The 27,120-nt window shown below is 41.2% G+C and overlaps 3 protein-coding genes across 4 annotated transcripts in view; 2 read left to right on the forward strand and 1 right to left on the reverse strand.

Moving 5' to 3' along the window:
* Positions 1–6,965, forward strand: part of LOC119129624 (storkhead-box protein 2-like) — a 63,926-nt gene extending 56,961 nt beyond the window's left edge. Inside the window, exon 5 of the transcript XR_005099292.1 lies at positions 6,954–6,965. The gene's annotated coding sequence lies outside the window, so the exon portion shown is untranslated. The remainder of the gene's footprint in view (positions 1–6,953) is intronic.
* Positions 485–16,594, reverse strand: enpp6 (ectonucleotide pyrophosphatase/phosphodiesterase 6). Of its 2 annotated transcripts, none has more exons than XM_037262979.1 (8): positions 16,316–16,594; positions 5,563–5,742; positions 3,413–3,524; positions 2,888–3,029; positions 2,612–2,791; positions 2,410–2,547; positions 2,114–2,240; positions 485–1,143 (listed from the first exon to the last, which is right to left on the reverse strand). In XM_037262979.1, exons 1-8 carry the CDS (start codon positions 16,554–16,556, stop codon positions 926–928), a joined length of 1,338 nt encoding a protein of 445 aa, XP_037118874.1. In that variant the 5' UTR covers positions 16,557–16,594; the 3' UTR covers positions 485–925. The 2 variants fall into 2 exon arrangements, with proteins under 2 accessions (XP_037118874.1, XP_037118875.1); XM_037262980.1 differs by lacking the exon at positions 485–1,143 and adding an exon at positions 1,207–1,253 and having other exon boundaries at positions 1,994–2,240.
* Positions 16,595–16,607: 13 nt separating this feature from the next.
* Positions 16,608–26,728, forward strand: setd7 (SET domain containing 7, histone lysine methyltransferase). The gene is made up of 10 exons (XM_037262981.1): positions 16,608–16,727; positions 21,809–21,904; positions 22,206–22,315; positions 23,320–23,449; positions 24,543–24,744; positions 25,126–25,318; positions 25,646–25,727; positions 25,838–25,955; positions 26,024–26,181; positions 26,253–26,728. Exons 3-10 carry the CDS (start codon positions 22,276–22,278, stop codon positions 26,443–26,445), a joined length of 1,116 nt encoding a protein of 371 aa, XP_037118876.1. The 5' UTR covers positions 16,608–16,727; positions 21,809–21,904; positions 22,206–22,275; the 3' UTR covers positions 26,446–26,728.
* Positions 26,729–27,120: the final 392 nt, after the last annotated feature.

Consider the following 27,120-nt stretch of genomic DNA (forward strand, 5'->3'; position numbering starts at 1 on the left):
ATCAAAATCAGTTCAGACAACGGATGCATATTGACTCCACAAATCCTTCATGGAATAAATATTCCAATTTATTCCTTTGCATAATTATGAGTTTACACGTTTGTGGCACTTTAGTAAAAGCAAAGACATATAAATAGTTGACCCAACACACACACACACACACGTTTTTTTGTAGGAAGGTAATTTTCTACTTAGAGGAAAAATCTGTGTATTTTGTGTCGAAGTGCAATATTTGTTTTGCCAGCAGAGGGCGCGGAGAAGCTTGCCTATACGAAGAGCAGGGGCTGACTGCCATAAAGAGTCATTGTACTCTGATGCTTGACAGAGCAGCGCACCGAGAACACTGTCCAACTTTGTCATTGTCCTTCGACAGGTGTTGAAATGAAAAATAAATGTTGCACAGCGGGTGAATTGGCCCATCATTTCTGTCTGAGTTACATGTTAAGTTGTTATGGAATAAAATGCTGACAATATCAACGCAGAATTATGTTTCAAATCAAAGAAAATTTATTTATAGAACAATAAAGAAAGTTAAAGAAATTTGCATTGAATATCAAAATATTTATAGCACAGTATAGTTGCATTTTTCCTGGACAACATGTACCTCACTTCAGTCAAAAAATCTCACGGTTCTTAAAAGGACTCTGAAAAGACATTAACTTGGAATTTAAAAAAAACAATATGTATTCATTCTATCTATTCATACTATCAATGTTATCTGTATTCTATTCTACTTTCTTTCATAGCTGGGCTTTTTGTCCTTCTAAATCACACTCATAATTAAGAATGTTTGGAATTTCTTCAATTAAAACCTAATCCCAGTAGAAATTTCAAAACACCATTCAAGATTCGTAATTGATGTGCCAGCTCTTGGTGGTTTCAAGCAAAACTGTGTAGCTTGTTACATTTCTTTTGCCTGTACACTTTAAAAATAATGCCGCAGTGCCAGCAGGGTTTCTAATAAAGCTAACCAGCAGATCCACTGGGTTGTGGGCAAGTGCAGACCACCAGAACTGTTGAGGAGATTCTCAACCCGGGACCAGGACCCATTATTTGGCAAAGGTTCCACTCCCAATGTCCGACATAATACGTTATAGACGTCCACAGATCGGATAGGAAGAGCACGGAAATTCTGCTTGAAGTCTACATGAAAGGAAGAGGACAATATCTTATTTTGAGAGCAGTTAACTCATTTTTACACTTGTACGACAATAAAGACTGTTAAAATGTTACTTTTAAGACTCCCTGTAAGACTGTGCAGTACACTTATTTTTAAGATGTCTGTAACATTGTCAGTCATCTTTCGTCAAACATTTACCTTTTACTAAAGGAACCCATTAACTTAGTACCAAATAGATCACAAACAGCCCATTATTCATTGCTTATCACCTGACTTATAAAATAGAAAATTTTATTTGAAAGTTTGTGGCAATTGTTTTTTGCATCTATGTTTTATTTTTTTTGTTTGTATTCCTGCAATACACTCGCACTATTCCTGTGTTTGCAGCGATTGGGCGCTTGCTTGCAGCAGTTCTTACTTGCAGCAGTTCTTACTTGCCGTGTTTTCGTTTTGCAATTGTTTCCTGTGTTTTTTTAGTTTGCACGTGTGTGTTTGTCTTACTTTTGTTTGCATCTTTTCTTTTCCTGCGTTTGCCACGTTTGCCCATTTGCAGGGCGTTTGCCCCTGTCGGCCACTGTAGCTTACAGAGGCAGTGCAAAAAAGAGCAGGGCATGGGCGCAAGGGACATAAGTAGATACGTATCTACTATCTACTAGCTGTCTAGTTCACATGAATTTTGAAGAATGATTGCAGTTTCATGACAATGAGGAACGTAAAGCTTGTTTACATTAAGCGTGCAGTCATGTGGTTGGTTACAATGTAGTGCAAAACCTTGCCAGGAATTTTCGTACATGTTTTTCAGGAACAGATAATTAAATTTATATTATGTTCTGTTGTGGAGGCATAGAATGGATCACGTTCCATCCCATCCACCTTCGAGGTTCAACTTTAAACAGAAATGTAAGGCCACTAATTTTGTCAGGCTGTTTTTTGCCTTAAAAATCAGAAGCAAAATGAGACTTAAACAGTTCAAATACAACTTATTGTCAATACCAGGTCCTGCTGCCAAGAAAAAGCCGCCCATGTCTTTAAAATCATTGTCGTAACCATGCCAGCCATTTTGCCATGCCGAGGTCTCCCCACTGGAGTCATTTTTCCAGTATGGGAGCTTATCCTTATTCTGGGAAGAACACATTCACAAATATATATTATATAATATCTGGACAAAACATAACCACTACGATGTCAATGACAACTTCACATACGTATACAGTTGATAATATTTGTGTGGATATAGGTTTGTCTAGTTTGACTATGATAAATAAAGTACACTAAGACTGTTGATGTACCTGGACGATGAACCAGCCAGGATCAGCCACCAGTGTCAGAGGGGCAACAAACTTTCCTGCTTTATAATGGAAGCTGTCAGGGATATCCTCTCTGGCATAAGCATGGATGTTTGGCAATTTGGACAAAGCTGCATGCACCTGCAACAAACACATGTGGCGCAAACAATGGCACACATCTGCATGCATCCGATTCTGGTCTCACCTGTTGGAACTTGTCTCCTTGGATCCACAAACTGACAACTGGTCCTTTGTCCATCATCTTGACAACATCTGACATGTTGATATACTTGTCCAACTCAATCACCTTGTCCATCCATTCAATTTTTGTCATGCCATGGTCTGAAAACATCACAACATTGACCTGATTCAACATGTCCTTCTCCTGCAAAAAATGCCAGTATAGAAGATGTGAATGACAAATAATTATAGGAAAAGAAAGGTAAACCTGTATTTGTAACAATATTTACAGCTTACTAACCTTAATTTTGGAGTTCAGCATCTGCATTGCAGTGTCCAGTTGTTGCAGTGCTGTTTTGATCTGAGGGGAGTCTGGACCAAAGTGGTGTCCCTCTACGTCGATTTTCTCATAATATATTGCTGCCATGTTTGCATCACCTGACCTACACATTCACACAGACTTTTAAACACGACTTGTAAAAACTAATGATGGGCAAATGAAGCTTCAGGATGATTCATGAACCCGTTGTTGTGTTTACTTACACCTCTAAATGGCACTCTCTGTTCACTGAAGAGCTGAACCCCACCGACTTGCTATTTCTTAAAACCCTCACTTTAAACCAACATTGCCATCTGGAGGAGCCAAAGAATACAACGAATGGTTCATGAAGCTTCATTTTCCCATCACTAGTAAAAACCATAAAACAATAACTATACGTATTTAGTTCGCACTAAACAACCACTGTGTGAAAGTAATGTACACATATTCAGTAGTTGCAGATCATTTGTCGCAGACGGTTGGGTTTTACAGACATGTCATTCTTACTTGAGTATGTTGAGAGAACGTTCAATTGAATCCGTTAGGTTTGCCATTGATGGATTGTAGATGTACTCTTCACAGAATGTTGGGCGAACTCCCAGAATCTCAACCTCACAGCCTACAGACACACAAAGACAAAGGTGAGATGTTAATGATGTTTATCTATAGTTACAGCATTTATTGTTCGACATGGCAGATTCTGCTGCTTCCTGGTCAGCACTGTTAATTTGTATCTGAGTTATGAATCTGAGTTCAAGAAAGAAATGATTGCAAAGACACAGCACTGTACTGGGTGATTTTAACAATGATAGCCTCACTTTGTTCATTTAATTCAACTGATGAACATTGTCCACCTTGTTATGACATAAGGAATTGATATTAGCCATGCATTCATCCATTCACAAGTCGTCATTATCTCGACTGACTGTGGGAGAGAGGCTGGGTTGACCCTGGACTGGGCACATAGCCTAGAGGTACACAAACACCCATGCGTACTTGCTTTCACATCAATAAACCCTTCTCCCTGATGGCACATTACCCACAAAGCTTAGTCTCTGGTTGCTATGTGAGGGCTGAAGGAAAACAAGAGACGCCTTATCCATTGTAACTTCCATCAGTGATTGTTTCCCTTATGTCGAGTTTTGTGAAAAAGGACACCCGTCCATTACATCGACACACTGGAACCTATCGTTCAAAGTCAATTTAAAGACCAACTGAAGTTCGTTGGAGGAAAAGTATGTACTTAAAAAATCAGACTAGTCGACTAAATGACGCCCTGAAGTGAGCTATCACAACATTGTGAACGACTTGATTATTAAGAAGGGCGTCTACACTTGGGAAGACTTCAATGCTGTCAAGAGCCTAGACTCTTATAATTACTTTTTGTCTGGCTCGGTAAAAAACGCTGGCTGCATTCGACATTTCCATCTTCATCTAGTGACAGTAGAGGTATGCTGCTTTTGGTTGACACATTGAATTGTTTTGTGTCTGGATAAACCTGTCTTGCTGTACATCGAAAAAGCCTTTTAAGGTGGCTTTGCTTGTTAGCTGCTAACAAAGAAAGGCACTTGCTTGCAGTGCATTGCTCAGCAGAGAGTGTAAAGGTTCGTGAGTATCGCGTAAAAATGTGTGCAAGACAGACAAAAAACGTTCTGATACGCCATCAATGTAAATCTTTGATTCAAAGAAGTAGATAGATTAAATGTTCAATATTCCATTATTAGGTGCATGTTTTGTGGTGGTAGCAATCACTCCCAGCGGCGAAAAGAATGATTTGATATCTCTCGTTGAGTGATTGCAGCAGGCGTGAACAGCACAAGCATTCACCATCTTTGTGAGTTAACATAAAACGGACTTAGCGACTATTTCACCTCTGTTGTCTGCCTCTATAGTCTGACTCACTCAATACTCCACTGGGAGTCCACTAACATGGCCGCCTTTGCACACAGAGTACAAATGTGAAATCAGAGAGAGGGGTCTATAGACAATTCCGAGTCCTTAATTTATCTAGCATGCATGTTGTCGTGCATGCATCTTCACACTTGGCTGTGAACCGTTCCAGTGAGAGTTGAAGATTGTGGCTTGGAGAAGCTGCAAAAAGTAGAGATTTAATACTGGGTCCATTAAGCCAAAGACCCTCAACGCCTTGGGTGCGCCGAGAAATTCCGTCCATAAAGAAAATGAAGAGAATCAGTGACAGAGGGCAGCCTTCGCGGAGTCCAACCCACACTTTAAACAGATTCTACTGACTGCCACTGGTCGCACAGCCGATAATCCACACTCCCAGAGCACCACCAACAAGATACAGTGGTACCTCTACTTATGAACGCCTATACTGATGGATTTTCCGAGATACGAATGAGATTTCGAGCCTTACAACTTATATTTTTTGCATCTACTTACGAACCAATTTTCGACTTCCGAACCGACGCATCAGCCACCCATCATAAACGGTCTTTTGAGCCTGCCTTTGTCTGGTCGCTCACCTAGGACCTGGGTGGCCCTGCCAGGGGCATAAAGCCCCAGACAACTTAGTTCCTAAGATCCCTGGGACACACAAACCCCTCCACCACAGAAAGGTGACAACTCACAGAGAGGACAATTATATTTCTCTTTTAATTTAAAATGTTCATCAGGGTGAAATTGTGTGTAACTACCTGGCCAGTAGTACATAAAAACTTTCTTTCCAAGCTTCTGCAAAGTGACCCATAGTGGCTCTGATCCATTCCACCATAAAGGCAACCTGCTGTCGGAATTGATCCCGATCAGAAACTCCTTTCCAGAGGATTCATCCCACATGTAGTTTCCAGTCATCTGATGGACATCACAGTGACGGCCTGTGAAAAAGAAATAATATTCATCATCCAACATCAGCCATTTTCTAGAGCATTTGTCCTCATTGGGTTGCAGGTGAGCTGGAGTCTATCCCTGCAAACTGTCTGAGAGGTGGGTACAGTAAAACCTCTACTTACGAACTTAATTCGTTCCGTGATTGCGTTCGTAGGTAGGAATGTTTTTAAGTAGAGGCATGGAAGCTCGTCTGAGGACGACCGAGAGAGAATAGAATGAATGCAAAATGTAAAATGCATGTTTAAGTGCTTTACCTTGAAAGTACCTTGCTATAAAAGTAGGTGCTTGGGAGACGGGGTTGGTAGGGGGAAATGGGAGAATCGTGTACGTACATTTGCTACACCCTCTTCTAACTTCCTCGCAGCTTTTTGCACTAGCTTTCTTCGGAGATATGAGTGACTACAAAAACTACGGATTAACTAGTCAATATGCTAACGCACGCTGAGACGAACACAGGAAGTGGCCGAGCGAAGGGGAGAGACACGCACACACACAATGTCACCTGACACGCTATGACAGTGTCGCTCACGGGTTTGGATGTCGAATTTGTTTCATAAGTGGAGGCATAAGAATCTTGAGGTTCAGATTCGTATATCGATATGCCTAAGTGTAGGCATTCGAAAGTAGAGGTTTCACTGTATACTGGTTACAAATTCACTTATAGAGCAGAAAAACACAATGAACCATTCATTCACACCTATGGACAATTCAGAAACTTCACATTGATATTTTTGGATTGTGGGTGGCACATTGAGTAACCTGAGAAATCCTCTATGCAAACATTAGCCATCCAATCAAGTCATAAGACAGATGGGTGTGAAGCAAGACCAGGTGTGTCCCAAACCTTTCTTCCAAGGGCCGCATACGGAAATAAAATAAAAGAATAAATGTATAATAATAATAATAATAATAATAATTTCCATTTTCCAGCTCAGTGACCTAGTGGTAGAGTGTCCGCCCTGAGACTGGAAGGTTGTGGGTTCAAACCCCGGCCGGGTCATACCAAAGACTATAAAAATGGGACCCATTGCCTCCCTGCTTGGCACTCAGCATTAAGGGTTGGAATTGGGGGGTTAGATCACCAACTGATTCCCGAGCGCGGCACCGCTGCTGCTCACTGCTCCCCTCTCCCCCAGGGGATGGATTAAAATCACATGGGGATGGGTTAAATGCAGAGGACAAATCTCACCACACCCAGGTGTGTGTGTGACGATCATTGGGACTTTAATCTTTAATCTTTTAATCTTTTCATTACTTATGAAGTGCAAAACAGTCACTTCAGACTTATTTTACATCATTAATAATACAGCATATATGTTTTGGGGTAGCCAGCCAGATTTATTAAAAACTGCATTCAAATTGAAATTCTCAGCAATCCAAAAGACGGCAAGAGAAACTGCTTCTCTATTTGTGCCTGTGTGTGAGTCCAGTCAGTTGATTGTTTGAACAGAAAAAACACATACATCAGCAGATCAACAATGGAATTGGCTTGACAGCTTGTATGCTATTGGCCTGGACAGATTGTTGTTTTAGAGCTCCCAAACATGGTGAACTGCTATACGCAGACATTTTAAACTCAGGAATGGGGGAGGGGGGCTCCGGCATTTTGACCAGCTACACCACCTCTGAGTATACAAAAATCATCCATCCATCAATTTTCTATTCCATGAGGACCGCGAGGGAGCTGGAGCCGATCGTACCTGACTATAGGCGAGAGTTGATGCGCACCCTGAACTGGTCACCAGTCAGTTACATAGTTTACAGAAACCATGAGACTCTATGCAAAAGATGCATTGACTTACCTTCATTCAGCTTAATCTTAGCACATACTAAGCCTACTATCTTAATAATCGTTTGACAACTTTCCAACAAAATATCTTAAGCTATTTACTTGATTCATTAAAAAAAATATTTCAAATTCTAGTACCAGTGCATTACAGAAATGTACAGCCAAGTTGCCTGCAGGATTGTGCTGTTTTCAGCATTGTGGTTACAGTACGGGAACTGACTGCATGATCTGTAATGAACATGCAGTCAGTTCCCGGACTGTAATAACTGTGTCATCAGCATTATGCATGACTGCTCACAAGGAGGAGGAGAGGGGTCTCCAACAATTGGTGTCATTACTTGTCAGAGTCTAGCTGAACAAATGCAAGCGGCTTTTCATACAGCAGCATGTCTCCCTTATTGCTGTTGATAAAACAACTTTAAATGTACTCAATTTTTCGAATTGCCTCCGTCCCAAGGAAAATCTCATTATAAGTCATTTAAGAAGGCAACAATACATTCACTACTAGAGCAGTCAAACTTAATCGAAATTAATGTATCTTAATAATCAAGTAATCGTTAAAAGACATATTTACCTCAGAATTGTCCAAATCCTCCAATGTCAGCCTGTCAACAGTAATTATTCATTATTTTTTGTGGTCATCGTGAAAACTTCTGCTTTTACTTCAGAAAACAATAATCGCACCAGTGACTGAATCAGTTTGTTGAGTATATTTATCCCTCTTGTATGACATTGTTTAATGGTTATTTTGTTTTCTAAATTACTAAGCACAATACACAATAAACAACTGTCAATAGGGAAAATGGTTTTGTGATACATTTTCATCCAATATAAAATGTTAGATTACTAGGTTAATCAATATTCTAATTCGAAAACGATTTGATAGTGACAACCCTATTCATAACGAGTGATATTTTTGCCAGATAATCTTAACAGGACTAATTCTCATTGAATTTGACATACATAAAAATTGTGGCATGACGATTGACTGGTTAGCATGCCGGAGTCACAGCGCAGCTTGTGGATTCAACTCCGGGTTCCAGCCTTTTTGTGTGGAGTTTGCATGTTCTACCCCATGCTTGGAATTGCTCTGCGTTGTCCTTTGTGAGTGTGAACAGTTTTTCGTCCATGTGTATCCTGCGATTGCCTGGCAGCAAGCTGCGAGGAGAGGCTCCAGCATGCCCACGACCCTCGTAAGGAGAAGCGGTTCGGATAATGGATATATGTAGATGGATGAGACATCATCAGTGACTTCACCTATGTTGTGGCATTTAAAGCTAAATTAGCATTGTGGCAATTTTGCAATAACTGACCTCAACAGAAAAAAATCCAACTCATTTATTATTTTCTTTTTTCCAGACTATTCTGTATAAATGTCTGTTTGGGTGTGGCTGTAAAATAAATTTAGGTCAGCTAGCAGTTCTTAAAATAGTTTTGTTGACAAACTACCTGATTCAAAGTCGCTTAAAATATTGTTTGTCACTACTGTGATACAATGTCTACTTGCGTAAATACTGCTGTTGCTGCTACTGTGTGTTTGGTACTTGAATTGGTGTACCTAAGAAAGTGAGCTGTAAGGCAGTTATTTTGGGTTTTTATTGGAGGCTCCATTAAGAAAAGGTTTACACCCTCAAAAACAATTAAGCCTATGGCGCTACAGTTTAAAAGAGTGATAATATATGCATGAGCAGTGCCTGTGGAGCAAGGAGTTGGTGAGCACCAGAAATGTTTGAAAAGTAAACAAGCTAAAACCTTCTCAGTATTTACACAATCTGTTCCAACAGATGTTCTAGCCAAGTTGTGATTGCTGAAGTAGAAAATATTGTTGAAAACTATTTGCACTTTGTCAGGTTCTGGCAGGCAGATTCAAATTATATTTTTATGTTGATGTAATACAATACGCAATTTTGATTTGAATAACTACACTATGCCATTTAAAGGGACTCATTTTTCCCACGAATCAAACCTGTTTCCTTAATACCGTTATGAGTGGTTTGTTCCATCAGAAGTGACATTGGCTCTGATATGGAACAATCTTTGACTACAATTGCAAGGTAGCAAAGGTCAAAATTCAAATGAATTTATAGCTACTTGCCTCTTTAATGATCAACAGAAATAATTTCCAGATAGATAAATAAAACTCTGAGTGAGAGTTGTTTTATGTCAAATGTTTACAGCCTATGTTATCCATGAATGTCACATTGGTACTTTTTATATTATTACTCAATGCATGGTGCATTCATCCTCACATTCGTACCGATATCATTCTGGGCACTCAAGATCAATCAAGATAAGTCTGGTTCAATGAGGATAAAGAGCAGTAACTTTAATGATACATTATGAAATGTCAATCATTACACCACACATAACAAACAAGACTGACATTCTCTATAGATTATTTACACCAACGGCCATTAAACAATAACATGTCAGGTGCTGAAGCGAAGCATTTTATAATAACTGTAACTTCAATATCTTATTTTTGTCCAACTCCAAACGCACCAATACTTTGGTTTATTTGCAAGTTCAGCAGTCATGTCAGAGGTACAACTGGGACTAATTGGGAGTCCATCTTAGGGTAGGAAAAAAACCAACCATTCACACTAGCTTGCATTCCGAACCACTGAGAATTTAGAATCTACAATTAAGATAGCAACACACATGTTGGAATGTGGTAGGAAGATGAGCAAGGCCTATAAGAAGAAACCCACATAAGCGTAGGGGGAACATGTGGGAAATATTCATTTGATTGTTCTGGACAAAAAGGAACAAATAAAGTACCTTTGTTTATCTATCTATGCGAGTGAGCTATAACAGGGGTCCCCAACGCCTGGTCCGCGGACCGGTACCGGTCGGTCCGTGGTTCACTTGGTACCGGGCCGCCAAGCCGCACAGAAAAAATAAATAAAATTAGCGACGATCAATTAATTCAGGTCAAGACGCTCGTCACGGTCACGTGACATGTTTCCCCAGTCAAGCTAGCAAAAATGAGTAAGAATTTATTTAGAAAATTTTTTAAAATGTGCGATTTTCTCCCAATTCCATCCGTCGGTACAGCTGTGTCTCTTGACACAGGTTAATTCAGGTCAAGACGCTCGTCTCGGTCACGTGACATGTCACCTCAGTCGAGCCCGCGAAGCAAGCAAAAATGAGCAAGAAACAGAGATGTTTGGAAAGCTTCTTCGGAAAGGGAAAAAAGCTCAATGAGGAGACGGAAGAAGAGGCTACGACTTCTAAGAAAAGGAAAGCTGCATTTAAAAGAACATTTCTGGAGTCCTACTTAAAATATGGATTTATCGCCACAGGTGACTCTGACGTGCCAAGCCCACTTTGCATAATGTGGTGACAGGCTAGTTAACGAGGCAATGAAGCCTTCCAAACTGCTTCGGCACATGGAGACCGAGCATCCTGCATTAAAAGACAAACCTTAAACACTTCGGGTGTCATTGTCTCCCATTACGCCTAGACGGGATCGTTTCTGAGAAACAAGCTCAGTGCTCCCACTAATTCAACGGAATGGTGAGTTTTATTTTCATGTCGTTTATACTTGTTTTTATGCCAGTCGTATCATTTTAAGATAAGATAAGATAAAAGGAACTTTATTAATCTCACGTGTGAGAAACTGCATGTAACAACAGCTCGATTTACAGGAAGGTACAAGTTGGGGGATAAAGGTGCAAAAAGAGACTTCAGGACCGTAATCTTCCGGCATAATAAATAGAATACAATATAAAAGAAAAATATGGAAAAATAACAGCAATTGTAGTAAAACTAAAAATATGAGCTATGAATATTTACAAAAAGAAGATAAAATAGTGGTAAAGTGTCGTAAAGTGTATGAAGTGTATGAAGTTTAGCAATGCTAATAACAAAGAGAAATAGTGCACGGGTTATAGAAGTGAAATAGATCTATGCATTGTGTGGCAGAGAATATTGCACATTGGGCTTAAATTGCACATTGGGGGTTAAGAATTGCACGTTACGGGGAAAGTATTGCACAGAAGGATGTGTTTACAGGTTGTCATTGTACAGCCTGATTGCGGTGGGGATGAAGGAGCTGCGATAGCGTTCCTTCTTACACGGGGGGAGTCTGAGTCTCTGACTGAAGGAGCTGCTCAAGTTCTCCAAAGTCAGATGCAGTGGGTGAGAGGGGTTGTTCCTGATGGATGCTAGCCTGGCTAGCACCCTCCTCTCGCCCACCTCCTCAACAGTGTCAGGAGGGCAGCCCACCACAGAGCTAGCCCTCTTAACCAGTTTGTTGAGCCTCTTCCTATCCCTCTCTGTGCTGCTCGGAGCCCAACAGACCACAGCGTAGAGGATGGCAGAGGCTACCACTGAGTCATAAAAGGTTTTTAGCAGAGGCCTGCTCACTCCAAAGGAGCTGAGTCTCCTCAGGAGGTGGAGGCGACTCTGTCCTTTCTTGTAGACGGCGTTCATGTGATCAGTCCAGTTCAGTTTATTGTTGAGGTGAACACCCAGGTACCTAAAACTGTCCACGACCTCAATGTCCCGACCCTGGATGTTCACCGGTGAGTGGGGAGGTGCTCCTCTCCTAAAGTCAATCACCAGCTCCTTCGTCTTACTGGTGTTCAAGCACAGGTGATTGTGCTCACACCAGTCCACAAAGGCGCTGATGGCCGACAGGTACTCCAGCTCGCCCCCCTTAGACATACAGCCAACAATAGCTGAGTCATCGGAGAACTTCTGGAGATAGCAGATATCAGTGTTATACGTGAAGTCCGAGGTGTACAGTGTGAAAAGGAATGGGGACAGGACTGTGCCCTGAGGTGCTCCAGTGCTGCAGACTACCACCTCTGATCGGCAGCCATGCAGTTGCACGTACTGGGGCCGGTTAGTGAGGTAGTCAATGGTCCAGTCAGTGAGGTGATGGTCCACTCCAGTGTCTAGCATCTTCACTCGTAGCAGGGCCGGCGAGATGGTATTGAAGGCACTGGAGAAGTCAAAGAACATGACCCTCACAGCGCTGCCGGCGGACTCCAGGTGGGTGAGCGTCCGCTGCAGCAGGTAGATGACGGCGTCTTCTACCCCAATGCCGATCTTGTAGGCAAACTGCAGCGGATCCAGAGTGGGGCTCACCACGGAGCGGAGGTGGCTGAGGACCAGGCGTTCCATCACCTTCATGATGTGGGAAGTGAGGGCGATGGGTCTGAAGTGGGCCGGTTCCTTGGCGCGCGGTGTTTTGGGAACTGGGACGATGGAGGATGTCTTCCATGCGCTGGGCACCTTCGCCAGGCTGAGGCTCAGGTTGAGGAGGTGGCACAGAACATGGCAGAGATCATCAGCACATGTCCGTAGCAGCCTGGGGGAGATGCCATCCGGTCCCGGGGCCTTTCTCTGTTTCGGCTTCCCCAGCTCTCTCCTCACCTGCCCAGCTCTCTCCTCACATTTTATTTCATCGTATTTATATATTTATTATAAATGTATTATTTATTTATAGAAATGTATGATTTATTTATATGAAGGCCGGTCCGCGAAAATATTTCACGTAACCGGTCCGTGGCGCAACAAAGGTTGGGGACCACTGAGCTATAACACTTAGAAAATAAATTGCTGTTCCAGTAGATACTAGCAGAAATGACATAATTAACCTATGTATCGATTTTTTGTTTGGACCTGTGTAGAGCTGTCAGCCTGTCACTTTTGAATATTTTCAGAATTGATTATTCTATTGATTATCTAAGGAAGTCGGGCGTGGAAGAGGGACTGGTTAAGGCTGTGATGCTCTCTACTGCAGAGCCTGCACAGCTGTTAGAACAGGAGTTGGCGACAGTAATGGGTTTGAAGTAAGGGTAGGGGTGCACCAGGGATCAGTGCTCAGCCCATTACTGTTTGCTATTGTGATGGCTGTGGTATCGAGGGAAGTGAGGGGTGGACTACCATGGGAGCTGCTCTACGCGGATGACCTGGTATTGATGGCTCACAGTCGAGAAGACCTAGCTAGGAAGCTAGCGGCCTGGAAGACATGCCTGGAAGTGAAAGGAATGAAGGTGAATGCGGCAAAATCAAAGGTCATGGTCGGTGGTGCTGGCCTGGGAGTGATATCGCAGTCAGGGGCATGGCCATGTGGAGTTTGCGGGAAGGGAGTGCAAGCTAACTCTATCCGGTGCAAGGGTTGTCAGAGATGGGTACACCGAAGATGCAGCGGAGTAAAAGGCAGCCTACTAGCTGCAAGTGAGACCTTCCAATGCAAGCGGTGTAGGGGAGAAGTCGCCCAAGCAGACCCAGCTGAGCAAGAGGTGCTCGTGGTAGATGGGGAGATGTACGAGGTGGTGGACAGCTTCTGCTACCTTGGAGACATGCTTAACGCTGATGGGGGGGTGGACCTAGCAGTGACCACAAGGGTGAGAAGCGGGTGGAAGGAATTCAGGGAACTCATGCCCTTCTTAACATCTAAAGCCCCATCCCTGAAGATGAGAGGCCAAGTGTACTCAGCCTGTGTCAGAAGTAGTATGACGTACGGAAGTGAGACATGGGCCCTGAAAACAGAACACGAAGACAAACTAAACAGAGCAGAAATGAGGATGATCAGATGGATGTGTGGTGTGTCAATGAGGGAGGAAAAGACCAGTGCAGAGCTGAGAAAGAAGATGGGAGTGGAGGCCATAGTGGATGTGGTGAGGAGAGGCAGACTGCGATGGTACGGACATGTAGTGAGGAAGGACGAGAACGACTGGGTGAAGAAAGTTATGTCGTATAACGTAGAGGGAACAAGACCCAGTGGCCGACCTAAAAAGACCTGGCAGATGACCGTGGCAGCCGACATGAAGGCACTCAGCATCAACCACGAGATGGCCATGGACCGTTCCCGGTGGAAGAAGGCCATATCGAGACACCAGTCCAACCCAGCGGCGCCTGGAAAGCGGACTTTAAACCGATGATGATGATGATGATTGATTATTCCGTTAACAGATCAAATATCCATCGAATTTCTGAACCGGTTTTCTTCACAAAGGTCGCAGGTGTCGGCCGGGGAGTAAGCTGGGTACATCCTGAACTCGTTGCCAGCCAATCGCACGGCACACACAGACGGACATTTCACACAGTAGTGGTCACTCGGCCTACCATGAATGTTTTTGGGATGTGGGAAGAAACCGGAGTACCCAGAGGAAACCCATGCAGGCACGGGGAGAACATGCAAACGCCACACAGGGAGGTTGAAGCCGAAATTAAACCCTGCACCTATGAACTGTGAGGCGAACGTGCTAAGCATATTTGAATGCTTTTTGCATTCTTTACATCACCAGCTTCTTAGTATGTGTAACTTAGATGTATAAAGTTACGAATTTATTAGATAAAATTAAAAACAAAAAATGAATAGGACCTAATGTTTTTCAAAGGGTTAAGGGGAAAAAAATCAATAGACACCTACACTGTGACCTTGCTTAATGTTTTGGTTGTCAGATTTTACAAATGTTGGGGAGGTATTGGCCTCAACCCACTGCAAATGCTTGCCAATGCTAGCCTAGTACATGTTTTGTACAAATGAAATTCTTTTCCGGACTTGTCCAGCTGTTGTTTGGCATGTTTAATGAAGAGAAAGGGGAGTGAGAGACAAGCAGAGAGACACAACAAAATACTTCAAAGACTGTTTTATAAATTAGAACATTTTATCACTTCTATTTTAGAAAAATGAAAAAAAAAAAATATGACCACAAACATCCTGCAGGAGAATGTCAAACGGTTCTCACAATTAAGTGATGAAAATTGAAACAAACTAAATATTTTAGGGCGGCAGCCTGGCCACAACTCAGTTCTGTCTGTAGTCAAGGGGATATTTCCATGTTCTATTTGATTTTATTGACATAATAATTGGCCAAGTGTTAACGTTTCTACAGCTAGGAGTCTATATTTGTCAGTGAATAAGTTATTTTTGCTGTACAGCACTTTGTATGCAGCAGCGATGGTCTTTTTAAAGAGTTCTATAAATACAGTTTAGTTGACAGCTGGGTCGTGAAGGCATACCGGTAGAAATAAACTAAAGTGAGAAAATCTGCCAGGAGATGGCACCAAGAAGCCAACTCCTGCTCCCTATTTTAAAGAATATTTAGCATGCTTACGACACTTTTTTTTTTTTTGTCAATTTTTTTAATCAGAAGACATGCAATTAAAGTTTTCTTAATTTTTCAAATTTCTCAGCTTTTGGAGTAATATTGATGATAATAATATGTATTATGAAATATTGTAATATATTTAACCATATTTACAAATTGAGGATTAGGTTCAGCAACAGGTGGAATTATTTACTGAGACATCGTAGCAATAAATTACAACTCATGGTAAAATCTGTACTGTGCAATCTTTAATAGATCAAACTAAAAAACATGAAACATGAAAATATATGAGCTAGAAAAGAAAGGAACAATATTTAAATCCGCATTAAAAATATGTTTAGGCACATAAAGCCTTCACATTAAACTTTGCTGTTGACCAGTGTTATTCACAGCTTTGACAAGTTTTGAGTTAGATTTATTTGGGGTTTTTTAGCCTGTTGTTCAACCAATTTGATTAATTCAGTTAAGCTTTGACAAGTTTTGAGTTAGAATTTTTTTAGCCTGTTATTCAATCAATTTGATAAGTTCAGTTAAGTGGCGTGCGTTAAAAATAAATGACTTCGGCTATGGGTGCCCCTTTTGATTTGCCCCAAAACAGCCAACTCGTAAATACCACATAGCGCTCTGAACAAGGATAGTAACTGCTTCGGGCTCATGAAACAATTTAATATGCGACATTTGGAGATTGATCAGAATTACCTGTCATTAGTGAGTAGTAGTTCGGGTAGGATAAACTCGGGAAGTCCGGCTTCATGGAGTCTACTGTCACCCCTCTGGACACAAGCTCCTTAAAGCCAGGTAGTGAGTTCAGGTCGTCCATGTAGTCGTAACGAAAACCATCGATCAGGAACACGAGTAGTGGATGGACCGCGAGACACAGCTGCCCCGCTGCCATCAGCAGCAACACGGACACCAAGATAAATGTGGAGGAGCAGGCCATGAGTGCTTGTCTTCTCTTCTTCAGCTATTGGCAACTGGGAACTGTGCAACCCGTTGACAGCAGGACCATTCTGCCCAGTGCTCGCGAGGAGGGGAACCGGAAGTTACAACATGGACCAAAATAAAACTTTGACCGAGGATCCTTGATCACCGCTACTGTACCAGAAAAACAGTAAAGTCTCCATTTAGTTTTGCACGACCACTCTGAAGCCGCCTTGTTCATTTAAATTTGTCAATTCACGTTTCATTTGTGATACTGTCATAAGCTTGCTACATGAAGGAAATAAACTTTATTGGGGTTACAGTACTGTTTCGCCAGGGGCGGCCCTAGCCAATGCGATGTCCATCACATTAATTAAAATGTAAGAGGCAACCTTTTCATGATTTCATGACTGTTTTTGTCAAAAGACAAATCATGCCAGTGATTTGCTGTTACTCCTAATTTTATTGGATGAACCAAAATTTAATCCATGTTAAATGTCCATACTTTTTTTTTTTTTTTAAACGTGAATCTAACAGACTCCTTTATTATCTTCGTAAAGGTCCGATAAACATGCACGAAAACTCACCAAAGTTTGCGCACTCAACGTTGTCATAAACAACAAAATGGCTCTTTACGTAGAGCCAGCTAGATTACTAAAGTAAAACCTATTCTCGGACACTTTGACCTAGTCTTATAAAAATTGGTATGCACGTGTAGCACCCCGTAACATTCCATTCCAGCCGTAGTGTAAAATGAACGAGAAAAGAGTTGTGAATTTTTGAATGTCCGATTTTGGCCAATTTTTGCACATTTACAGAGGTCATACTTTTGTCTGAGAGTATTTATCCGATTGACTCCAAACTTGGGTTGTAAGACCTGGGACAACTGGGAATTTTGGGGGAGTTTTTGACGGGGGCGGGACATCAAATTCGATGTTTCATATTTTCTTTGAAAATGCTTAATAACTCCCGAACATGCTCCAAAACATCAGAAACTTCACATGTATTTAAATAGTCGCGACCTAAAAACATCAATATGATAATATTCTCTTATACCTTTAGTGCCACCTAGTGGTGGCAAGTTTTTTCTCACTTTGATGTTATACTGTAGTTTTTTTTTTAAATAGTCCTGAATCAGTGGTAAAATACGATAGATTAAATTATATAATTATACTGTCTTATCAATATCATTCAGATAAATGTGAAGATCACTTTTGCTTTTAGGATTAGTTTTGTATCTCTTTGTTTACAAATATATAATAATATATAATAAATTATATAATTATGCTGGCATATCAATATCATTCATATGTAAATGGTATATCACTTTTTTTAGGATTAGGTTTTTATTGAGTTTTTTACAAATATGTAATAAATTATCCAATTATGCTGGCATATCAGTATCATTTATATAAATGGGAATATCACTTATGCTTTTAGGATTAGGTTTTTATTAATTTTATGTACAATATTGAGTTAATGGCATCACCAATGGATGGATGGCTGGCTGGCTGGCTGGCTGGCTGGCTGGCTGGCTGGCTGGATGGATGGATGGATGGATGGATGGATGGATGGATGGATGGATGGATGGATGGATGGATGGATGGATGGAGGTAGGGATGGATAGATGGATAGATGGATAGATGGATGGATGGACGGACGAATGGGCGGAAGATTAAAGATTAAGTTTAAAGATTAAAGTCCCAATGATCGTCATACACACACCTGGGTGTGGTGAAATTTGTCCTCTGCATTTAACCCATCCCCGTGTGATTTTAATCCATCCCCTGGGGGAGAGGGGAGCAGTGAGCAGCAGCGGTGCCGCGCTCGGGAGTCAGTTGGTGATCTAACCCCCCAATTCCAACCCTTAATGCTGAGTGCCAAGCAGGGAGGCAATGGGTCCCATTTTTATAGTCTTTGGTATGACCCGGCCGGGGTTTGAACCCACAACCTTCCAGTCTCAGGGCGGACACTCTACCACTTGGCCACTGAGCTGGATGGATAGGCAGGCGAACGGATGGATATCTTATCCTCACTCGGTTCTTGTATCTAACGCTCATTATGGTAATAGTAACTACCAGAAGACTGCATTTTCTCAATTTACCTATTTAATGGATGCCAGAAAGATCGAGACACAGCTGTGGAGCCTTCTCTGCAAGATTGCGGAAGAAGGTCTAACCCAGGGGTGGGCAAACTTTCTGACTTGCGGGCCGAATTGGGTTCTAAATTTTGACCGGGGTGCCGAACCAGGAGCAGATGGATATAGTGTTTGTGTGAAAAAATATAAATGACAGGAAAGGTCATTGCATAAAAGGTTTTGGCCTTTAGTAGTAAAGCATGGATATTCAAAAAAGCTTTTTGAAAACAAATGCATTTATTTACAGCATTAAAAAAATATTTCACCAAAAAACTACTATCAGTGATTCTCATTAAATACGACACCGTTATTATGAATAACAGTTTCCATCACTTTAGCGCCTGAAGGTCAGATTTATGAAAGATGTTTATCTAATGAGGCGAAATCACATCAAACGGCAAACATTCTGACCAAATACATCATCTTGAAGAATCAGTGAAAGAATACATCTAAATAAAGTAATAAAGAAATCAAAACGGCAACACGGTGACAGATATCTGAAAAACAGAGCAGAGCTTTAACTCACAAACACATGGTGACAGAGGTGAGGAAACGGGAAACACTTCCTTAAAGTCGGCCTTAAGAACTTTAAAAGTTACGATTAGTCGCAAACAGGCGGTGTATCAATGTTCTTGAGCATCCTGCATTGTTTGAAAATGAGAATGGTCATTAGTTTCAATCCCTGTTATTTGTACAAATTATTTTCAAAATGCTTTTTTTTTGTTTACAACAAACTAGAGAAACTCCCCTTCATTTTCAGTGGGAATAGTATTGTTGGTCTCCCTTTTTTGCTAGTGCATCATAGTCTGGAGTAAAAGTGCACCAGTCCAAATGACCCCCACTGGTCTGTGGCAAAGTCGGCGCACTCGGCGGCACATGGAGAGTCCGAACTGCGCTCGGCGGCAACTGGGGAAACAGAACCGCCCTCTGCGGCAACTCGGGAACAGAACCCCGATCGGCCCGAAACTCGAGAACAGAACCGCAATCGGCGGAAACTCGGGAACAGAACCGCAATCGACGGAAACACGGGAACAGAACCGCAATCGGCGGAAACACGGGAACAGAACCCAGGCTGCAATGGATGCAGAGTGGGCAACATTTAACACACAATATAAAAACAATCCAAAGAAAAAGTAAAGTAGATGTCCATAGTCAAAAGGAAGAGGTTCAGGAAGATGCCCACGGTTGTTGAGATGAAAGTTAATTGATATTTTATCATGGATTTGGCCACATAAGGAAAATAAAAATAATTTGATGGCTCAACACTTTTTTTGCATTCAAAGTGGTAATACAAACACATCCACAATTTACAGACTGTACAGAAGGGAGCACCACCATACTGTTCAACAGGTTATTTTCCATAACTCCAAATCGACAGACGTGCTCCGGCTCCAAAGTCCCCCTCCGAGTACAGAGGCGTCACAAACCGTGAGAAGCTCACAGAGTAACAAACTTGTTTGGGGAGTGATGCTTCCTTTTTACAAAGGATTCTCTCAAGGGCTCCCAGAAATGGCAGCCTAACGTACTTTACTTTCGCTTGCACGTGATAAATATATGCTTCTCTTTTCCTCAAATGATACACTACTGTTCAAAAGTTTGGGGTCACCCAGACAATTTAGTGTTTTCCATGAAAACTAATATAATTGTACAAGGCTTTCAAGTGTTTTCAAGGGTTTTTTAACTGTCCATTAGCCTTCTAACACAATTAGCAAACACAATGGATCGTTAGAACACTGGAGGATGGTTGCTGGAAATGGGCCTTTATACACTGAAGAGAGAGCAACAACATATTTTTGTTAGTTTAGACAAACTTATATACTTTTTATACTTTTATACTGTTTTACTTATCATGTCAATCAATGTGTACATATTCCTATTAATTTATATATTTTATCATGTCAATCAATGTGTAAATACTCCTAATAATTTATACACAGTTATTTAATCAGAACACTGACACAGCACACAGAGCTTGGTAACTTTTCCATTACACATAAGGCACAGCTTATTAACTTCATGACACATTGATATAAAACATTCCGTAGATAACACATTCAGGTGATAACAGAGTAAACGCCTGCCTTCTGAGGATATGTTTTTCCCTCATTTTCTCCTCCCTTTTTTCTCCTCTTCCTTATTCCTGCTAGTAGACACTATGAAAACATTATGACCGGAACTATGGGTGGTTGTTTTCATCTGCTGAAGTGCACTGTGTACTGACCTGCCGTGAGACAACCCAAGATCTTGCAAATAAAGAACCAACTATTACTCCACATCTTTGTTTTCCTTGCTCAACGACGGACAACTTGAACAAAACGCAACACCTATGCAGATATGGCATTAAAAACAGACGTTTGCAGCTAGAATAGTCATTTACCACATTAACAATGTACAGAGTGTATTCCTGATTAGTTTAATGTTATCCTCATTGAAAAACAATAGTGATTTTATTTTAAAAATAAGGACATTTCTAAGTGACCCCAAACATTTGAATGGTAGTGTATATGAGAGGCCACCATGTTTGAATCATCATTCAGGCAGGCAGAGACACGTGAAGGGCAGGTGCCTTTCCAACTTACAAAATACAGACGTCTTCTTCGGATGAACGTTCTTGTGTTAGTCCTCAGGAAGACCATACTTTTTTTGTTTCTTATGGTTCTTTCGACAGCCACTGTGACAGGGGGCGTTGCAAAAATCCTAAGGGCAACCACACATTGGAAATTCTGTCCGTTTCCCTTTCATATCAAGCAGAAACGTCAACAGATTCGTACTGATGTTCTGTTTTCATGCTTTCACATGAATTGTGTGCTGATTGCCATGGGGGGCCACAAGGTGACGCTATTAATTAATAGTCAACATTGTAAACTAAAGGATTTAAAAATAATAATCCTAAAAGAAAAAATAATCATCATATTTATATAGATGATATTGATATGCCAGTATAATTATATATATATATATATATATATATATATATATATATATATATATATATATATATATATATATATATAAAATTATAATTTGCTGTATTTCAGGACTGATTCGGGACTATTTCGGGGGGGGAAAAAACGTGTTCCCAAATAGATTTTGGGTATATACTGGTTCATTTTTTTCTGTTTGTTGTCCATCAGATAACTCGTGATAAACACATTCGATCTAATCGTAATTCGATGCTTCAGTATGAAAAGTGGCCATAGCTGTCAGAAGGCAATTGCCATGTCCTGGTGACGCCCACACCTGCGTGAAGCTGGCCCCCCACCCCACGCAAAATTTAAGCAAAATAGTCTGTTTCGTTTGTGCTTCGTTTGTGCTGGTTTGTGCAGCAAACATTTTCGTTTGTGCTGCATTTTGAGCAGATGGGGGGCTGGTTGAACTCTGGATGACCTATAAAATAATCTTTCACAACTAAAAAACCATAGCAGCACAAACGAATTTTTTTGCTGCACAAACCAGCACAAACGAAGCACAAACGAAACAGACTATTTTGCTTAAATTATGCGTGGGGTGGGGGGCCAGCTTCACGCAGGTACGCCCCACGCGTGGCGGACACTGTAGCTGTGGGAGCTGTGTTCACTTCTGACGGTCATCATTCAGCAGTATGGACAACGAAGATGAGAACGTGGAGGAGGCCGTGGAAGGTAAGACAATAGAGATGCTCCGCATTTAAAGGATATCTGAGATCTTGGTGGCAAATCTCTCTCGAATGTCCGCACGACGGCTCGCTAGTGGGCCCCCACGGCAACTTGACGCACCAGGGACTCGATTTCACAAGGAAAGCCGTCTGGCAGGCGCACGAGAGCGGTCTGGCTTCTCCCACCTTCACGCAGCAGCTTCCCGTGTCCCCAAAAAGAGGAAAAGAACATAAAAATCAAACGTGTATTATACGGCAGTGGTGCAGGAATGCATGTTTTGTTCCAATCGGTTTTACATCAGTACGTCTGAGATTTAATTGTTAAAGGCGTCGGTCGTATTGTTAACCCGAACTGCACATTCGACAGATAATGTACAATCGTTAAACAGCCTGACTCTAAAACGTAAACCGCAGCATGAGCATGCGGAATCTGAGATGATTGTCTCATGTTCGGGTCAAAATGTTCGGCCAGGGTTTGTCTGAGTGGTCACTCTGGGACAGGGATAGCGCTCCACCGGGGCTAACGGGTCTGTAGCCCCGTCACATATCTGTGTAACGGTAGCCCCACCTAATCCCCTTCAGCATTTGGAGTATGATATTTTGAAATAATAATAAATTATTTTATTTTATGTATTGTTCAAACCCCCCTGTTGTTCTTGTAGGGGAAATGGTATGAGTAGAGTAGAGTAGAGTAGAGTAGAGTAGAGTAGAGTAGAGTAGAGTAGCGTGCCTTATACAACAAAGTATACAACAAAATTGGGAGCACCGCTCCATTGGTGCGTAGTAGAGGGAAGAAGGTAATACATGATCTGTCTCAAACCTAAGTTTGTACAGGCTATGAGGTAAGTCCATCACCAAAATTGTTTATTGTCTATAAAAATATATTAATATTGAAAACATTGAATGGCAGGTGATGTATTTAGGAATGTGCTGTCCTGAAATTATGCTTCATAACTTTAGTCTTACAAATTTTATATTTTATAATTATTCACCAAGTTCAATACTGTTTAGGTCCGCTAGATGAAGAGGAACAACCTCATGGACAGTGCACAGTGACCTACTCATCCAGTGATCGCTTTGAAGGCCACTTTATACACGGAGAGAAAAATGGGAAGGGCAAATTCTTTTTCTTCGATGGAAGGTATTTTCATTAGAAGATATTGTTGGGTTTCATTACTTTGACTTGACATTTTTAGTGGTATTCTCTCACAGCACCTCAGGCTTGTACAAGGAACACTGAAATAACAGCCTCCATATACTATTCAAAGGGGAAAGTCCCATTTAGAATTCAAAACTTTGTAACGTAACAGAGTTATTAGATTACAGGTGAGTAGTAACAGGCTAAATTTACTCAGAGTCAAGTCAATTTTATTTCTATAGCCTTTAATCACAGAAACGTCTCAAAGGGCTTGCATGCCCACAGTAGACAAATATTAACAACATCCCCTGATCTTAATTCTGAGGAGGGTACTGCAAAATTCAAAAACCCCAACTGGGGGAAAATGAGAAACCTTGAGAAGGGACCGCGGATGGGACAATCCCTCTTCCAGGCTGCAGTGGTTGCCGAATGGGCAACTTGCAACACACATTGTACAAAACCTAGTACTATAATAAATGCATTGCAGTGTAACCTCATTATTTCGCCTAATCAGCCACTCGTTTCATCACATAAAACATTTATCATTTAAAATGTATCCATTGTCCTTAATGGTAAACAGAGTAATTTATTGCAATATTGGAGAAACAGCTCTGAATCAATTTTCCTTCATGTGGTAAATATAAGGCAAAAAACCTGGAAAAGAAACTGGGTCGAAGCACAGATGAAAAAAACATATCCGTATTTTTTACAACCCAAAGTTGGCAATTGTCTTGTATGAGTTACGCACAGTGAGTCAGTAATTGAGTAGTTGTAGACTACTTAATTTACTTTGACATGAGTTATATTCTTCCAAAGTATCAGCACGCTTAGTTGAGTAGCCTTGAGTAGTCAATCATATGAACCAATAGACATCTCTCTTTCACTCATCGTAATAGTAGCATATAGTCTAGCTCTCGTTCTTTAATGTCCCCTAGTAGTAAAGAAACAAATTACTTGATTAAATAAAGAATTGGTAAAGGTCCCAGTCCCAAGCCACTTTAATGAAGTACTGGATCAAATTGATTCAATATGTACTAATTGTGTTCAGGTTATTTAATCGAGAGAGCTCTGCTATTTTTCTGCCTCATCTGCTCAGCACCTTGGAGGGCTTCTACGTGGATGATGTTCTTCAGGGACAGGGCGTGTATTCGTATGAAGACGGAGGTGTCATGCATGGCACGTATGTGGATGGTGAACTCAACGGGCCGGCTCAGGAGTTTGACATAGAGGGTCGCCCGGTGTTTAAGGGCCAGTACAAAGACAACATCCGCTGTGGGGAATGCTGGGCGTACCACACTGTGAGTCATCTCGGACTTACCGCCTATAATTCTACAGAAGCATGGAGCTGCCAATGTGAAGTAAAAATGTTTTGACTGGCAAGTACGTTAAAACGTACTCACAAATACATTCGAAAGTACGTAGTTGTAGCTAAATGCTACCAACGTAGCTTTTTTCCCCATAATGCAACGGGGTATTGACTTGTGCATGTGTGAGTGAAAAAGCTATTTTGTTTTAATCATTTGGCCTACATTATACCAATATGTTCACAAAAATGAGGAAACTTGTTTACTCATAAATTTATAGTTTTATTGTGTGTATGCGCATGCGGAAGTCTATAATTGATTTTTTTTTTTAAGTGTTTTATTTTGTATACTTTGTATGCACCGCGTTGCATCCAGGATGGAGGCTGTGTGTTTGGGGAAGTGAACGAGGATGGAGAGTTGACTGGTGATTCATTAGCGTACGTCTACCCTGATGGCCGCACAGCTCTTCATGGAAGTTTTGTGGATGGTGAACTCATCCAGGCTCAGCTCGCCACCCTGATCCTCACTGAGGATAGAAGACCATCTTTTGAGGTCACACCGAGTAGTGGTAAGCAATGTACTTCCTTTTGCACTGTATTTCACTGTATTTTACAGGGAAACGTATTCCAACTTGTTAAATTATAGAGATTCGGCCGGGATAGTCCTTTTTCCACTAACAATCACAATTTCAGTTTTTTTTTTTTTTATCAGGTAATTATATTATCATTGATTATAACTTGTATTTTCAATTTTTTTAATTTATTTTTGAGAAATCAGTAAAAAACCAAAACCCACTGTCCAGAAATGAGGAATATGGCTACACCACCCCCCCACTGTGTCATCCTAATGGCTGTAAAGCACAATACAATTTCAAATGTGGTTCTGCTTTTTCAAGGGGCTGTATATACATATGACAAATCTACATCCACTTGTATTGCTACCCATGCTATGCTGCCAGATCCTTACGAGAGCCAAAGGTACTGAAGAATAGCTTTTTATATATATATATATATATATATATATATATAACGCTTGGACGCAAAGTTGCAGGACTTATCCATATTTACTTTTTTTTTTTTGTGTTCAGGGTGTTTGTGGCAGACTCTTTGATTAAAGGAGCTGGCCAAGGTCTGTTTGCCAAGACAGATGCTGAAAGAGACACCGTGATGGCCTTTTATAATGGAATACGAATCACACACTCAGAGGTGTGGAACCTGTATGCTTTTGCTTGCTGTGTAGATTCTCATTGAACCAGTTTTCCACTAATCCTCAGGTGGACAACAGAGACTGGACGTTCAACGGCAACACAATCTCACTGGACGAGGACACTGTGATTGACGTACCTCAGCCATTTGACCAGATAGAGTGCTATTGTGCCTCTCTTGGTCACAAGGCAAACCACTCCTTTACCCCCAACTGCAAATATGATGTGTAAGTACAAAACTACTTGAAATATTTGATAGTGTGATTGAGCTTGAAAGTGTTTTGTTCCCACCCCCTAGGTATGTTCATCCCCGTTTTGGGTCGATCAAATGCGTCCGAACAATAAGAGCTGTGCAGAAGGATGAAGAGCTGACCGTTGCCTATGGGTACGATCATGAGGCGACTGGGAAGAATGGCCCAGAGGCCCCTGACTGGTACAAGCAAGAGCTGTATGTGTTCCAACATAGACAGGCACTTCCCACAGCCTCTTGAGGCTACACATTAAACTTGTGGACAGTACAATAACACCCTGCTGCTTGGGATTCACTTTGTCTTCCCTGTAGCCACATATCGTACCATAAATACAGTACAAAATGTTACGATGCTGAACATGCTAGGCAAACTGTTTTGCGCTGTGGCCCTCTGAGATTGGGGCAAGATTTTTAAGTATGCACTCAAAAGTATTTTTAATGTTTACATTTAGGGTATTGAAACACTGTCATTTTGCTCCCTTGGCTAACAATTTACAATCTAAATATATACATTTTTGAAAGTAGTTGATTGTCGAGTCACATTCTTACAGCCGCGTACGCACAATACACATGGTCTTCATTCATTGAGCTGTTAGTATGATACAAAATAGTCACAGCTAAAATACAAATTAATCTGCTATCAACTTTTACTAAATACAGTACAATCAGTGTACATATGCATTCTGATTTATCCATTTGGTGGACTGCTATTTGGCATCTGGGCTATCAGTGTATACTTGCCACTTCATAGCACCACTATGACACCCCAGGTATAGAACCCCCCCCCATCAATACTGTATTCAGGTGTGCACAATGCTTCATATATGATTTTCTTGGCCAAGTTGCAATTTCTCCTCTGACCAGGCGATCAAAAGACAAACATTATGCTGATTCTCTGGCTGGCCTCGAGAAGACT

This window comes from Syngnathus acus, chromosome 10 (genome assembly GCF_901709675.1).
Source record: "Syngnathus acus chromosome 10, fSynAcu1.2, whole genome shotgun sequence".
In the NCBI taxonomy this organism is placed as follows: domain Eukaryota; kingdom Metazoa; phylum Chordata; class Actinopteri; order Syngnathiformes; family Syngnathidae; genus Syngnathus; species Syngnathus acus.